Source organism: Salvelinus namaycush, chromosome 2 (genome assembly GCF_016432855.1).
Source record: "Salvelinus namaycush isolate Seneca chromosome 2, SaNama_1.0, whole genome shotgun sequence".
Taxonomy (NCBI): domain Eukaryota; kingdom Metazoa; phylum Chordata; class Actinopteri; order Salmoniformes; family Salmonidae; genus Salvelinus; species Salvelinus namaycush.
The window spans coordinates 1974649-1993193 of record NC_052308.1 but is presented as its reverse complement, the minus strand read 5'-3'; the positions used below and the strand labels follow the sequence as shown (position 1 = coordinate 1993193).

General features: G+C 48.0%; 1 protein-coding gene across 1 annotated transcript in view; it reads left to right on the top strand.

Moving 5' to 3' along the window:
* LOC120020152 (collagen alpha-1(II) chain-like) overlaps positions 1 to 18545 on the top strand; it is an 82984-nt gene that overhangs the window by 19159 nt on the left and 45280 nt on the right. Inside the window, exons 3-10 of the mRNA XM_038963630.1 lie at positions 3269 to 3322; positions 5267 to 5320; positions 13110 to 13163; positions 15670 to 15723; positions 16459 to 16512; positions 16793 to 16837; positions 17038 to 17091; positions 18060 to 18104. Of these exons, the coding sequence (XP_038819558.1) occupies positions 3269 to 3322; positions 5267 to 5320; positions 13110 to 13163; positions 15670 to 15723; positions 16459 to 16512; positions 16793 to 16837; positions 17038 to 17091; positions 18060 to 18104 (414 nt within the window). The remainder of the gene's footprint in view (positions 1 to 3268; positions 3323 to 5266; positions 5321 to 13109; positions 13164 to 15669; positions 15724 to 16458; positions 16513 to 16792; positions 16838 to 17037; positions 17092 to 18059; positions 18105 to 18545) is intronic.

Here is an 18545-nt window from a genome sequence, read left to right as displayed (position 1 = left end):
TACAGCTAGTGCAGCTAGTACAGGGTCTACATCTAGTATATGTATTACAGCTAGTACAGCTAATACAGCTAGTACAGCTAACACAGCTAGTACAGCTAGTACAGGGTCTACAGCTAGTACCGCTAGTATAGCTAGTACAACTAATACAGCTAGTACAGCTAACACAGTTAGTACAGCTAGTACAACGTTCTAATACAGCTAGTACAGCTAGTACAGCTTACACAGCTACTACAGCTAGTACAGGGTCTACAGCTAGTACCGCTAGTATAGCTAATACTGGTAGTGCAGCTAGTACAGCTATTACAGCTAGTACAGCTAGTACAAAGTTCTAATACAGCTAGTATAGCTAGTACAACTAATACAGCTAGTACAGCTAGTACAGCTAGTACAGCTAATACAGCTAGTACAGCTAGTACAGGGTTCTAATACAGCTAGTATAGCTAGTACAACTATTACAGCTAGTACAGCTAGTACAGCTAACACAGCTAGTATAGCTAGTACAGGGTCTACAGCTAGTACAGCTAGTACAGCTAGTAGATTAGCTGTACTAGCGGTACTAGCTGTATTAGCTGTACTAGCTGTAGACCCTGTACTAGCTGAATTAGCTGTAAACCCTGTACTAGCTGTACTAGCTGTAGACCCTGTAATAGCTGTAGTAGCTGTATTAGCTGTCCTAGCTGTACTTGCTGTATTAGTTGTACTAGCTGTACTAGCTGTACTAGCTGTAGACCCTGTACTAGCTATACTAGCTGTGTTAGCTGTACTAGCTGTACTAGCTGTAATAGTTGTACTAGCTATACTAGCTGTATTAGAACCCTGTACTAGCTGTACTAGCTGTATTAGCTGTACTAGCTGTACTAGCTGTACTAGCTGTATTAGTTGTACTAGCTGTACTAGCTGTATTAGAACTTTGTACTAGCTGTACTAGCTGTAATAGCTGTACTAGCTGCACTACTAGTATTAGCTATACTAGCGGTACTAGCTGTAGACCCTGTACTAGCTGTAGTAGCTGTGTAAGCTGTACTAGCTGTACTAGCTGTATTAGAACGTTGTACTAGCTGTACTAACTGTGTTAGCTGTACTAGCTGTATTAGTTGTACTAGCTATACTAGCGGTACTAGCTGTAGACCCTGTACTAGCTGTATTAGCTGTACTAGCTGTAATACATATACTAGATGTAGACCCTGTACTAGCTGCACTAGCTATATTAGCTGTACTAGCGGTACTAGCTGTATTAGTTGTACTAGCTGTACACCCTGTACTAGCTGTATTAGCTGTACTAGCTGTATTAGCTGTATTAGCTGTACTAGTTGTATTAGCTGTAGACCCTGTACTAGCTGTACTAGCTGTATTAGCTGTACTAGCTGTACTAGCTGTATTAGCTGTAGACCCTCTACTAGCTGTACTAGCTGTACTAGCTGTATAAGCTGTACTAGCTGTAGTCCCTGTATAAGATGTACTAGCTGTGTTAGCTGTACTAGCTGTACTAGCCATATTAGCTGTACTAGCTGTACAGCCTGTACTAGCTGTATTAGCTGTGTTAGCTGTACTCTCTGTACTAGTTGTAGTCCCTGTATTAGCTGCACTAGCTGTACAAACTGTACTAGCTGTAGTCCCTGTACTAGCTGTACTAGCTGTACTAGCTGTAGTCCCCGTACTAGCTGTATTAGCTGTACTAGCTGTATTAACTGTACACCCTGTACCTGCTGTCTAGCTGTACTAGCTGTATTAGCTGTACTTGCTGTAGTCCCTGTACTAGCTGTACTAGCTGTATTAGCTGTACTAGCTGTATTAACTGTACACCCTGTACTAGCTGTATTAACTGTACACCCTGTACTAGCTGTACTAGCTGTACACCCTGTACTAGCTGTACTAGCTGTATTAACTGTACACCCTGTACTAGCTGTATTAGCTGTACTAGCTGTATTAACTGTACACCCTGTACTAGCTGTATTAGCTGTACTAGCTGTATTAACTGTACACCTTGTACTAGCTGTACTAGCTGTATTAACTGTACACCCTGTACTAGCTGTATTAGCTGTACTAGCTGTATAAACTGTACACCCTGTACTAGCTGTATTAGCTGTACTAGCTGTATAAACTGTTCACCCTGTACTAGCTGTATTAGCTGTACTAGCTGTATTAACTGTACACCCTGTACTAGCTGTATTAGCTGTACTAGCTGTATTAACTGTACACCCTGTACTAGCTGTACTAGCTGTATTAGCTGTACTAGCTATAGACTCTGTACTAGCTGTACTAGCTGTACTAACTATAGACTCTGTACTAGCTGTCCTAGCTGTAGACTCTGTACTAGCTGTACTAGCTGTAGACTCTGTACTAGCTGTACTAGCTGTATTAGCTGTACTAGCTATAGACTCTGTACTAGCTGTACTAGCTGTAGACTCTGTACTAGCTGTACTAGCTATAGACTCTGTACTAGCTGTACTAGCTGTATTAGCTGTGCTAGCTATAGACTCTGTACTAGCTGTACTAGCTATAGACTCTGTACTAGCTGTACTAGCTATAGACTCTGTACTAGCTGTACTAGCTATAGACTCTGTACTAGCTGTACTAGCTATAGACCCTGTACTAGCTGTCCTAGCTATAGACTCTGTACTAGCTGTACTAGCTATAGACTCTGTACTAGCTGTACTAGATATAGACTCTGTACTAGCTGTACTAGCTATAGACTCTGTACCAGCTGTACTAGCTATATACTCTGTACTAGCTGTACTAGCTATAGACTCTGTACTAGCTGTACTAGCTGTAGACTCTGTACTAGCTGTACTAGCTGTAGACTCTGTATTAGCTGTACTAGCTGTACTAGCTGTACTAGCTGTACTAGCTGTATTAGCTGTACTAGCTGTACTAGCTGTATTAGCTGTACTAGTTGTATTAGCTGTACTAGCTGTAGACTCTGTACTAGCTGTCCTAGGCCCAAAGGGAGTGGGATCAGACTCAGATAAGATCAGGACATGGGGTGATTTGATATGTTTGAGTATTCGTGTAGACTTCTAGTCAGAATTGCTTTAGTAATTCTAAACTAGTGACGGCCATCTTAGATCAGGTCTAGCTGAAGTCAATACCTAGGTATTACAAAAAATAATATTGTATATTTTCTACCACCTTTAGTATTTCCATTCTGTCATCTAAGAAATCAAAGTGAATATCACACACATTATTAAAAGACCGATGACCATCTAAAATAATCTGTTTAACTTCATAGACGTCTCTAACCTCTCCTCTTCCTTCTCTTCCGTCCCAGGGCCCACAAGGTTTCCAAGGCAACCACGGAGAGGCTGGAGAGCCCGGATCAGCTGTAAGTATCCCATAATAGTTACCCACAAGTGTGAGGGCCTCTTCACCTCCCCTCTTCAATCAATCAAATGTATTTATAAAACCCTTTTTACATGAGCAGTTGTCACAAAGTGCATTATAAATCCTCATAAACACACACACACACACACTAAAGAACACACACACACACACACACACGCACTAAAGAACGCACACACACACACATCCACACTAAAGAACACACACACACACACACACACACACACACACACACACACACACACACACACACACACACACACACACACACACACACACACACACACACACACACTAAAGAACACGCACACTCACGTACACTAAAGAACGCACACACACACATACACACTAAAGAACACACACACACGCACTAAAGAACGCACACACACACATACATACACACTAATGAACACACACGCACACACTCCCTCTCTCTCTCTCTCTCTCACACACACACACACACACACACACACACACACACACACACACACACACACACACACACACACACACACACACACACACACACACACACACACACACACACACACACACTCCTAGGGTGGTGTGAGGGCATAATAAGAGCCACTGTGTTAATCTCCTCCTGCTGACGCCTGGACAGAAAGACAGACAGACAGACAGACAGACAGACAGACAGGGAGCGACAGAGGTGCCTCCACCGCCAACCTCCAGTCCACAGTTCATACATCATTACCTGCAATTAGAATCACACCTGCTGGGTCTATTGTTGGCAGGGCCGGATGAATCACATCAGTTCCCAAAAACACACACACACACACACACACACACACACACACACACACACACACACACACACACACACACACACACACACACACACACACACACCACACACACACACACAAACATGTTATCCCCCCAAAACTAACCCTATTACTGAATCTGTAGCCAGGAAACAGCAGGCCAGAACACTCAGAGGATGTTAAAGATCCGTAAAAACCTAAAAGTTTACCGGTAAAGTCCGTTGATTCTTCCCATAGAAAGAGGCCATAAGGTCGCCAGAAACGTTGAAACAATTGGGCAAAAAATAATAATTACATTTTACTTGTAAAAATTGGTATTGTTTGTTTTTAGCCATACACATTGTCAATTATCTTTCCTCTCCACTGTTATGCACTGTCCCGGCATAACTTGGCAAGATATGAAAATCACAATAATATAAACAACTTCAAGACACTTCCCATAATGATTGACATCGGGATGTCCGTTACCTCTGTCTGTCTGGAGTAGAACAGCTCGTCTTCTATAATCCTAATCATAATTAACATCATCTGTGGCCATGTTTTTATATCTATCTCCTTTGGCATCTATTTAAAACGTTCTCAGCCAGGGGATCTAGTTAATATGAGAGGGAAATGTCTTTACAACACACACACACACACACACACACACACGCACACACACACACACACACACACACACACACACACACACACACACACACACACACACACACACACACACACACACATATGCACACAACACACAAACACACTCCGTCTCTCCTGTTGCTGTGGTTTAATTCCCTCCACAGCAGTGCCATCCCGTGGCTGTGTGTGGTAACTGTCTGTCTGACTAACTGACTGACTGTCTCTGTTCTGTGTGAAAACTGTCTGTCTGACTAACTGACTGACTCTGTTCTGTCTGTCTGTCTGTCTGTCTGTCTGTCTGTCTGTCTGTCTGTCTGTCTGTCTGTCTGTCTGTCTGTCTGTCTGTCTGTCTGTCTGTCTGTCTGTCTGTCTGTCTGTCTGTTTGTGTTCGGTGTGGTAACTGTCTGTCTGACTAACTGTATGTCTGTTCTGACTAACTGTCTGTTCTCTCCTGACAGGGCCCCATAGGTCTGTCTGTTCTGACTAACTGTCTCTGTTCTCTTCTCTCCTGACAGGGCCCGTTGGGTCCCCGTGGTCCACCCGGACCCTCTGGTAAACCTGGAGATGATGTAAGTAGAACTACTGACACTTTCACTGTCAAACACACAACTGGAGACTCTTCCACAGGCTATTGAGGAAGTGTCTGATACATGAAACTTCCACTGTCAATCCATACACAGTGAATGTTGGCTGGTAGCAGACTGTTCACCAATAAAGTAATAAACACTATAAAGTGTTGTTACACTGTCCTAAACAATTCCCCCACACAGAAACGTCCATGTGTGAGGCAGTCAGTATCCACAACACTCCCCGTCACTTCTCCGGCACCCGTGTATTCTCCCCTCCACAGTCACAATGACATGCTTTCCCCATTGGCTCGGTGACTGGTCATGTGATCATGCTGATAAACGGTCGTCTGATATGAATGTGATGATCATTACAGCCCCCAGTGGTACTGTATCTGCACCGAACATCGTCCCCACCAACCCACCACCATATCCCATCGTCCCCACCGACCCACCACCATCTTCCATCGTCCCCACCAACTCACCACCATATCCCATCGTCCCCACCAACCCACCACCATATCCCATCGTCCCCACCAACCCACCACCATATCCCATCGTCCCCACCAACCCACCATATCCCATCGTCCCCACCAACCCACCACCATCTTCCATCGTCCCCACCAACCCACCACCATATCCCATCGTCCCCACCAACCCACCACCATATCCCATCGTCCCCACCAACCCACCACCATATCCCATCGTCCCCACCAACCCACCACCATATCCCATCGTCCCCACCAACCCACCACCATATCCCATCGTCCCCACCAACCCACCACCATATCCCATCGTCCCCACCAACCCACCATATCCCATCGTCCCCACCAACCCACCACCATATCCCATCGTCCCCACCAACCCACCACCATATCCCATCGTCCCCACCAACCCACCACCATATCCCATCGTCCCCACCAACCCACCATATCCCATCGTCCCCACCAACCCACCACCATATCCCATCGTCCCCACCAACCCACCACCATATCCCATCGTCCCCACCAACCCACCACCATATCCCATCGTCCCCACCAACCCACCACCATATCCCATGTCCCCACCAACCCACCACCATATCCCATGTCCCCACCAACCCACCACCATATCCCATCGTCCCCACCAACCCACCACCATATCCCATGTCCCCACCAACCCACCACCATATCCCATGTCCCCACCAACCCACCATATCCCATCGTCCCCACCAACCCACCACCATATCCCATCGTCCCCACCAACCCACCACCATATCCCATGTCCCCACCAACCCACCACCATATCTCATCGTCCCCACCAACCCACCACCATATCCCATGTCCCCACCAACCCACCACCATATCCCATCGTCCCCACCAACCCACCACCATATCCCATCGTCCCCACCAACCCACCACCATATCCCATCGTCCCCACCAACCCACCACCATATCCCATCGTCCCCACCAACCCACCACCATCTCCCATCGTCCCCACCAACCCACCACCATATCCCATCGTCCCCACCAACCCACCACCATATCCCATCGTCCCCACCAACCCACCACCATATCCCATCGTCCCCACCAACCCACCATATCCCATCGTCCCCACCAACCCACCACCATATCCCATCGTCCCCACCAACCCACCATATCCCATCGTCCCCACCAACCCACCATATCCCATCGTCCCCACCAACCCACCACCATATCCCATCGTCCCCACCAACCCACCATATCCCATCGTCCCCACCGACCCACCACCATATCCCATGTCCCCACCAACCCACCATATCCCATCGTCCCCACCAACCCACCACCATATCCCATCGTCCCCACCAACCCACCATATCCCATGTCCCCACCAACCCACCATATCCCATGTCCCCACCAACCCACCACCATATCCCATCGTCCCCACCAACCCACCACCATATCCCATGTCCCCACCAACCCACCACCATATCTCATCGTCCCCACCAACCCACCACCATATCCCATCGTCCCCACCAACCCACCACCATATCCCATCGTCCCCACCAACCCACCACCATATCCCATCGTCCCCACCAACTCACCACCATCTTCCATCGTCCCCACCAACCCACCACCATATCCCATCGTCCCCACCAACCCACCATATCCCATCGTCCCCACCAACCCACCACCATCTTCCATCGTCCCCACCAACCCACCATATCCCATCGTCCCCACCAACCCACCATATCCCATCGTCCCCACCAACCCACCACCATCTCCCATCGTCCCCACCAACCCACCATATCCCATCGTCCCCACCAACCCACCACCATCTCCCATCGTCCCCACCAACCCACCACCATATCCCATGTCCCCACCAACTCACCACCATATCCCATCGTCCCCACCAACCCACCACCATATCCCATCGTCCCCACCAACCCACCACCATATCCCATCGTCCCCACCAACCCACCACCATATCCCATCGTCCCCACCAACCCACCATATCCCATCGTCCCCACCAACCCACCACCATATCCCATCGTCCCCACCAACCCACCACCATATCCCATGTCCCCACCAACCCACCATATCCCATCGTCCCCACCAACCCACCACCATATCCCATCGTCCCCACCAACCCACCACCATATCTCACCGTCCCCACCAACCCACCATATCCCATGTCCCCACCAACCCACCAACCCACCACCATATCCCATGTCCCCACCAACCCACCACCATATCCCATCGTCCCCACCAACCCACCACCATATCCCATCGTCCCCACCAACCCACCACCATATCCCATCGTCCCCACCAACCCACCACCATATCCCATCGTCCCCACCAACCCACCACCATATCCCATCGTCCCCACCAACCCACCACCATATCCCATCGTCCCCACCAACCCACCACCATATCCCATCGTCCCCATCAACCCACCACCATATCTCATCGTCCCCACCAACTCACCACCATATCCCATCGTCCCCACCAACTCACCACCATATCCCATCGTCCCCACCAACCCACCACCATATCCCATCGTCCCCACCAACCCACCACCATATCCCATGTCCCCACCAACCCACCACCATATCCCATCGTCCCCACCAACCCACCACCATATCCCATCGTCCCCACCAACCCACCATATCCCATCGTCCCCACCAACCCATCACCATATCCCATCGTCCCCACCTACCTACCACCATATCCCATCGTCCCCACCAACCCACCATATCCCATCGTCCCCACCAACCCACCACCATATCCCATCGTCCCCACCAACCCACCATATCCCATCGTCCCCACCAACCCACCACCATATCCCATCGTCCCCACCGACCCACCACCATATCCCATCGTCCCCACCAACCCACCACCATATCCCATCGTCCCCACCGACCCACCACCATATCCCATCGTCCCCACCAACCCACCACCATATCCCATCGTCCCCACCGACCCACCACCATATCTCATCGTCCCCACCAACCCACCACCATATCCCATCGTCCCCACCAACCCACCACCATATCCCATCGTCCCCACCAACCCACCATATCCCATCATCCCCACCAACCCACCACCATATCCCACGTCCCCACCAACCCACCATATCCCATCGTCCCCACCAACCCACCACCATATCCCATCGTCCCCACCAACCCACCATATCCCATGTCCCCACCAACCCACCAACCCACCACCATATCCCATGTCCCCATCAACCCACCACCATATCCTATCTTCACCACCAACCCACCACCATATCCCATCGTCCCCACCAACCCACCACCATATCCCATCGTCCCCACCAACCCACCATATCCCATCGTCCCCACCAACCCACCACCATATCCCATCGTCCCCACCAACCCACCACCATATCCCATCGTCCCCACCAACTCACCACCATATCCCATCGTCCCCACCAACCCACCACCATATCCCATCGTCCCCACCAACCCACCACCATATCCCATCGTCCCCACCAACCCACCATATCCCATCGTCCCACCAACCCACCACCATATCCCATCGTCCCCACCAACCCACCACCATATCCCATCGTCCCCACCAACTCACCACCATATCCCATCGTCCCCACCAACTCACCACCATATCCCATCGTCCCCACCCACCCACCACCATATCCCATCGTCCCCACCAACCCACCACCATATCCCATCGTCCCCACCAACCCACCACCATATCCCATCGTCCCCACCAACCCACCACCATCTCCCATCGTCCCCACCAACTCACCACCATATCCCATCGTCCCCACCAACTCACCACCATATCCCATCGTCCCCACCAACCCACCATCATCTCCCATCGTCCCCACCTACCCACCACCATATCCCATCGTCCCCACCAACCCACCACCATATCCCATCGTCCCCACCAACCCACCATATCCCATCGTCCCCACCAACCCACCACCATATCCCATCGTCCCCACCGACCCACCACCATATCCCATCGTCCCCACCAACCCACCACCATATCCTATCGTCCCCACCAACCCACCACCATCTCCCATCGTCCCCACCAACCCACCACCATATCCCATCGTCCCCACCAACCCATCACCATATCCCATCGTCCCCACCAACTCACCACCATATCCCATCGTCCCCACCAACCCACCACCATCTCCCATCGTCCCCACCAACTCACCACCATATCCCATCGTCCCCACCAACCCACCACCATCTCCCATCGTCCCCACCAACTCACCACCATATCCCATCGTCCCCACCAACCCACCATATCCCATCGTCCCCACCAACCCACCACCATATCCCATCGTCCCCACCAACCCACCACCATATCCCATCGTCCCCACCAACCCACCACCATATCCCATCGTCCCCACCAACTCACCACTATTTCCCATCGTCCCCACCAACCCACCATATCCCATCGTCCCCACCAACTCACCACTATTTCCCATCGTCCCCACCAACCCACCACCATATCCCATCGTCCCCACCAACCCACCATATCCCATCGTCCCCACCAACCCACCACCATCTCCCATCGTCCCCACCAACCCACCATATCCCATCGTCCCCACCAACCCACCACCATATCCCATCGTCCCCACCAACCCACCATATCCCATCGTCCCCACCAACCCACCACCATATCCCACGTCCCCACCAACCCACCATATCCCATCGTCCCCACCAACCCACCACCATATCCCATCGTCCCCACCAACCCACCACCATATCCCATCGTCCCCACCAACCCACCACCATCTCCCATCGTCCCCACCAACCCACCACCATATCCCATCGTCCCCACCAACCCACCATATCCCATCGTCCCCACCAACCCACCACCATATCCCATCGTCCCCACCAACCCACCATATCCCATCGTCCCCACCAACCCACCACCATATCCCATCGTCCCCACCAACTCACCACCATATCCCATCGTCCCCACCAACTCACCACCATATCCCATCGTCCCCACCCACCCACCACCATATCCCATCGTCCCCACCAACCCACCACCATATCCCATCGTCCCCACCAACCCACCACCATATCCCATGTCCCCACCAACCCACCATCATCTCCCATCGTCCCCACCTACCCACCACCATATCCCATCGTCCCCACCAACCCACCATATCCCATCGTCCCCACCAACTCACCACCATATCCCATCGTCCCCACCAACTCACCACCATATCCCATCGTCCCCACCAACCCACCACCATCTCCCATCGTCCCCACCAACCCACCACCATATCCCATCGTCCCCACCAACCCACCACCATCTCCCATCGTCCCCACCAACTCACCACCATATCCCATCGTCCCCACCAACTCACCACCATATCCCATCGTCCCCACCAACTCACCACCATATCCCATCGTCCCCACCAACCCACCACCATATCCCATCGTCCCCACCAACCCACCACCATCTCCCATCGTCCCCACCAACTCACCACCATATCCCATCGTCCCCACCAACCCACCACCATATCCCATCGTCCCCACCAACCCACCACCATATCCCATCGTCCCCACCAACCCACCATATCCCATCGTCCCCACCAACCCACCACCATATCCCATCGTCCCCACCAACTCACCACCATATCCCATCGTCCCCACCAACCCACCATATCCCAACGTCCCCACCAACCCACCACCATATCCCATCGTCCCCACCAACCCACCACCATATCCCATCGTCCCCACCAACCCACCATATCCCAACGTCCCCACCAACCCACCACCATATCCCATCGTCCCCACCAACTCACCACCATATCCCATCGTCCCCACCAACCCACCATATCCCAACGTCCCCACCAACCTACCACCATATCCCATCGTCCCCACCAACTCACCACTATTTCCCATCTTCACCAGTGACTGACTCCTGTAGAATTGCAAGACTTAATTCAACTCCTATGGAGTCAAATGTAACACTCTTTTGGGGTTAATATGGTCCAACACCCATTTTGTGTTTAAACAACTCTGGTCATGGTGTTAAAATTTTGGGGGAGTTAAAATGACACTAAATGGAGTAAATATCAGACTCACAAAGAGCTGCTTAAATTCAACTTCAACTGCCATTTAACTTTTTTCGCTGTTGTTTGTTTTTTTTATCAGTTCCATTGACATTTTACACTTTTATGTGTAGTATTGAATTAACAATCAATTCCAGCAGAGTTCAATTCCCTTTGAGTTATAAGGATGTAAAGTGTCACATTATGGTGCTTTGCTATGTGATATCCAATCCCTGTCAGATCTTCCTGCAAGTTGAATCTAACAGGGATTTATACGGTCCCACAAAATATACGGTCCCACAAAATATACGGTCCCACAAAATATACGGTCCCACAAAATATACAGTCCCACAAAATATACGGTCCCACAAAATGGGTGTGGGACCGTATATACGGTCCCACAACCAGCATTTAGTATGTCTGTCAGAGTAGGGAAGAAACTGTTGTAAATGTAGACTACCTACACCATGTAAACTGCAATAACTATCTCACTAACAGTTGCAGTAAATCCAACCACTTACAGATTGGATTAGTTTAGGAAAAATGTTTCTCATCTTTGTGTAGCATAAGATCAAAAAACCAATCGTAATGTACATGCCAAAACAGATATTGAAACAAACATTTTAGAAAATCAACCTGCAACATTGCATCCTGGGAAAATATTGACATTAAGGCCTGTAACCACATCTGTGGATAACTCCATAGATGTAACTCCCTGTCTCTGGTTTCTCTTAATGAAGTTAAAAGTACACCGTCTCAATCAACTCCAGTTATCAACACTCTTGGACTCTAAGTAGAGACAATATAACACCCAAAACATTTTAACACTGTGATTTCAACTATCCTTGATTTATTGTGTACTGTCCCTTTCTATGTCTTGTTCAATGCACTGTCTTATGGCTACTGTGTAAATCCTTCATTATAATTGTTGTAAATAGGTATGCAGTTAGGGAGGGTAAAGAAATTGAAAATTAATATTGGAAATGCAATTCCTCCATTTAGCCACTAGGTGGTATCAGGCTGAACTAGCAGTCATGTATCCGTCTATCCCCCAGGATGCACTGTTTGCTAATTGAATTTCAATTTCTGCCTGGGAGGGAACTAATTAGCATCAAAACCTAAATATGTTAATTCTTTATTGATTCATTCATTTATTTCTTTTTTTTAATCTTTTGCTATTTATGTATTGTATTTTATCATTTTTTTAATTCAATATTGTAACTAACTGGCTTCTGGCCCTCTTCTCCCTTCCGTCCTGTCTCTGCTGTAGGGTGAGGCTGGCAAACCCGGCAAAGGTGGTGAACGTGGACCTTCTGGTCCTCAGGTATGGTTTAATTTATCTCTTTATTATCTGTTATTGGTTAATTAATCTGTTAATATATCTCTTAATTTATCTGTTCATTTATCTGTTCATTTATCTACTCACAGTTTATCTCACTACCTATTCATGCTGCCTCAGTTATTACATTTGTACACACACTATCCCAATATGATCAGTCAGGAAGAGAAGAGTATTTGACAGACATAACAGGCACACCATCTACAGTTAGAAGACTCTCCAAGATGATTCAGTCAGATACAGTCCAGTTAGAAGACTCTCCAAGATGATTCAGTCAGATACAGTCCAGTTAGAAGACTCACCAAGATGATTCAGTCAGATACAGTCCAGCTAGAAGACTCTCCAAGATGATTCAGTCAGATACAGTCCAGCTAGAAGACTCTCCAAGATGATTCAGTCAGATACAGTACAGTTAGAAGACTCTCCAAGATGATTCAGTCAGATACAGTACAGTTAGAAGACTCTCCAAGATGATTCAGTCAGATACAGTCCAGTTAGAAGACTCTCCATGATGATTCAGTCAGATACAGTCCAGTTAGAAGACTCTCAAAGATGATTCAGTAAGATACAGTACAGTTAGAAGACTCTCCAAGATGATTCAGTCAGATACAGTACAGTTAGAAGACTCTCCAAGATGATTCAGTCAGATACAGTCCAGTTAGAAGACTCTCCAAGATGATTCAGTCAGATACAGTCCAGTTAGAAGACTCACCAAGATGATTCAGTCAGATACAGTCCAGCTAGAAGACTCTCCAAGATGATTCAGTCAGATACAGTACAGTTAGAAGACTCTCCAAGATGATTCAGTCAGATACAGTACAGTTAGAAGACTCACCAAGATGATTCAGTAAGATACAGTCCAGTTAGAAGACTCACCAAGATGATTCAGTCAGATACAGTCCAGCTAGAAGACTCTCCAAGATGATTCAGTCAGATACAGTACAGGTAGAAGACTCTCCAAGATGATTCAGTCAGATACAGTACAGTTAGAAGACTCTCCAAGATGATTCAGTCAGATACAGTCCAGTTAGAAGACTCTCCATGATGATTCAGTCAGATACAGTCCAGTTAGAAGACTCTCAAAGATGATTCAGTCAGATACAGTACAGTTAGAAGACTCACCAAGATGATTCAGTCAGATACAGTCCAGTTAGAAGACTCACCAAGATGATTCAGTCAGATACAGTCCAGCTAGAAGACTCTCCAAGATGATTCAGTCAGATACAGTCCAGTTAGAAGACTCTCCAAGATGATTCAGTCAGATACAGTCCAGTTAGAACTCACCAAGATGATTCAGTCAGATACAGTCCAGCTAGAAGACTCTCAAAGATGATTCAGTCAGATACAGTACAGTTAGAAGACTCTCCAAGATGATTCAGTCAGATACAGTACAGTTAGAAGACTCTCCAAGATGATTCAGTCAGATACAGTCCAGTTAGAAGACTCTCCATGATGATTCAGTCAGATACAGTCCAGTTAGAAGACTCTCCAAGATGATTCAGTCAGATACAGTACAGTTAGAAGACTCTCCAAGATGATTCAGTCAGATACAGTCCAGTTAGAAGACTCACCAAGATGATTCAGTCAGATACAGTACAGTTAGAAGACTCTCCAAGATGATTTAGTCAGATACAGTCCAGCTAGAAGACTCTCCAAGATGATTCAGTCAGATACGGTCCAGTTAGAAGACTCTCCATGATGATTCAGTCAGATACAGTCCAGTTAGAAGACTCCCCAAGATGATTCAGTCAGATACAGTACAGTTAGAAGACTCTCCAAGATGATTCAGTCAGATACAGTCCAGTTAGAAGACTCTCCAAGATGATTCAGTCAGATACAGTACAGTTAGAAGACTCTCCAAGATGATTCAGTCAGATACAGTCCAGTTAGAAGACTCTCCAAGATGATTCAGTCAGATACAGTACAGTTAGAAGACGCTCCAAGATGATTCAGTCAGATACAGTCCAGCTAGAAGACTCTCCAAGATGATTCAGTCAGATACAGTACAGCTAGAAGACTCTCAAATATGATTCAGTCAGATACAGTACAGTTAGAAGACTCACCAAGATGATTCAGTCAGATACAGTACAGTTAGAAGACTCTCCATGATGATTCAGTCAGATACAATACAGTTAGAAGACTCTCCATGATGATTCAGTCAGATACAGTCCAGTTAGAAGACTCTCCAAGATGATTCAGTCAGATACAGTACAGTTAGAAGACTCTCCAAGATGATTCAGTCAGACAAGACGAAGAGAGAAAGAGCTGTCCTCTACTAAATCAACCCTGATGTCACCTGGCATTCTGCCCCTCTGGCCCTCTGGCCCTCATATGCCTGGCTCTAAACCAGACCATACCAGAGCAGGAAAGCAGATCCTGAGAATAACTGAAAAATCATTTAATTCTCTCTCCTCTCTCCTCTATCTATCTATCTTTCTCTCTCTCTCTCTCTCTTATTTTTTATGTTATTCTCTTTTCTTCTCTACAACAGGGAGCTCGTGGATTCCCAGGAACTCCCGGTCTGCCTGGAATCAAGGGGCACAGAGTGAGTGATGTCATAGGAATGATAATACAAAATATATACTTTTTATTTAACCCTTACTTTACCAGGTATGTTGACTGGGAACACATTCTCATTTACAGCAACGATCTGGGGAATAGTTACAGAGGAGAGGAGGGGGGGATGAGTGAGCCAATTGGAAGCTGGGGATGATTAAGTAACCAGATTCTGAATTAAGCCAGGACACCGCGGGTTAACACCCCTACTCTTACGATAAGTAACATGGGATCTTTAGTGACCACAGAGAGTCGGGACACACGTTTAACGTTCCATCCGAAAGAGAGAACCCTACACAGGGAAATGTTCCCAATCACTGCCCTGGGGCAGAGGAAAGAGTGCCTCCTACCTGCCCTCGGGCACCACTTCCAGCAGCATCTGGTCTCCCATCCAGGGACCAACCCTGCTTAGCCTCAGAGGCAAGCCAGCAGTGGGATGCCCGGTGGTACTGTATGCTGCTGGCACTAATATGTAATATGGCATCTTCAAATGTGTTCTTTCCTGCCTAGCTGATTTTAGTGTCATTGTGTGTGTTCCGTTGTTCTGCTGCTGCCACATCGTCCAGTCAACGCGCCAGTAAAGATGCTATGAATAATCCTTCACTGATTTTGACTCTTGGCTCTCAGTCAAATCAAATCAAATGTATTTTATAAAGCCATTTTTACATCAGCCGATGTCACAAAGTCCTGCTCTCATGATATTGTGTTTATCTCCTCTTTCCAGGGTTATCCAGGTCTTGATGGACTCAAGGGAGAGGGTGGAGCAGCTGGTTCTAAGGTGGGACGGACTCTACAACAGAATCCTCTATCTCTCTCACAAATTATTTTAATCTCACACATATCCTGGTTGACTTTCTTGTCTGTTTGTCATGTTGGGAAACCTGTCTAAACTTCCCTTCTGTACCAGAAACATCTCTTGAACTTTCTCCCTTTTTGCTCTCTCTCTCTCTCTCTCTCTCTCTCTCTCTCTCTCTCTCTCTCTCTCTCTCTCTCTCTCTCTCTCTCTCCCTCTCCCTCTCCCTCTCCCTCTCTCTGTTCTGTTCTGTTCTCTGTTGTAGGGTGAGTCTGGTGCTCCCGGTGAGAATGGCGCTCCTGGACCAATGGTGAGTACAGATGCAGAAGTGATGCAGTATACTGTATCCATCACATTAATTAGCTCCTGTAGATTGAGAACTACTCTCAATAGATCTGCCACACATACGATATACAATATCTGATATGTTACTGATCAGCTGTACAGATAATCCTGTTTACTGTTTATGGATTGTAACCTGTGCTCCTCTCTCTCTCTCCCGCTCTAAAGGGACCACGTGGTCTGCCCGGTGAGAGAGGTCGCCCCGGACCCTCTGGTTCTGCTGTAAGTACCTTCTCCTGGCCTAGAACTCAGCATGTAACCTCCTGCTTAGAACTCATTCTAGAACTCCCCCCTAGAACTCAGCCTGTAACCTCCTGCTTAGAACTCCTTCTAGAACTCCCCCCTAGGACTCAGCCTGTAATCTCCTGCTTAGAACTCATTCTAGAACTGGCCCCCTAGAAGTCAGCCTGTAACCTCCTGCTTAGAACTCATTCTAGAACTGGCCCCCTAGAAGTCAGCCTGTAACCTCCTGCTTAGAACTCATTCTAGAACTGGCCCCCTAGAACTCAGCCTGTAACCTCCTGCTTAGAACTCATTCTAGAACTGCCCCCCTAGAACTCAGCCTGTAACCTCCTGCTTAGAACTCATTCTAGAACTGGCCCCCTAGAACTCAGCCTGTAACCTCCTGCTTAGAACTCATTCTAGAACTGGCCCCCTAGAACTCAGCCTGTAACCTCCTGCTTAGTACTCATTCTAGAACTTCCCTCTAGAACTCAACCTATAACCTCCTGCTTAGAACTCGTTCTAGAACTTCCCCCTAGAACTCAGCCTGTAACTTCCTGCTTAGAACTCGTTCTAGAACTTCCCCCTAGAACTCAGCCTGTAACCTCCTGCTTAGAACTCATTCTAGAACTCAAAATAGAGCTCCCAGAACCGTGTAACACGACCATGGTCTCCACTCATACCAGTCCCAGATCCGTACCCAGACCCATTGATCACAGATGTCAGACCTCACCTCAGCAGGCTGTAGTAACCTCACAGTTAGGAAAGTGAAAGTGAAGGACCTGAACCTCAAAGTCAAAACACAGACAGACAGAGAACTGTAGCTGGCTTGTAGCCAGCTCTCTTTGTTGAATACAATTATTATTGAATGATCATTTGATGTCATGACATGGATCTTTACGTCTCAGTATGTTATTGAGCTGGTCCTCTGCTGTGTGGTGACAGTGTCTTGTGTTTCTTCTGTCTAGGGTGCTCGTGGTAATGACGGTCTGTCTGGCCCTGCTGGTCCTCCTGTAAGTATTATAGTTTTATTCATTCTTTCATTTCACTATACATCAGCTGTATATATATATATACACTGAGTATACAAAACATTAAGAACACCTGCTCTTTCCATGAGGTCGACTGGCCAGGTGAATCCAGGTGAACGTTTTGATCCCTTATTGATGTCACCTGTTAAATCCACTTCAATCAGTGTAGATGAAGGGGAGAAGACGGGTTTAAGAAGGATTTCTAAGCCTTGAGACAATTGAGACATGGATTGTGTGTGTGTGCCATTCAGAGGGTGAATGGGCAAGACAAAAGATTTAAGTGTCTTTGAACGGGGTATGGTAGCAGGTGCCAGGCACACCGGTTTGTGTCAAGAACTGCAACACTGCTGGGTTTTTCACACTCAACAGTTTCCTGTGTGTATTAAGAATAGTCCACCACCCAAAGGACATCCAGCCAACTTG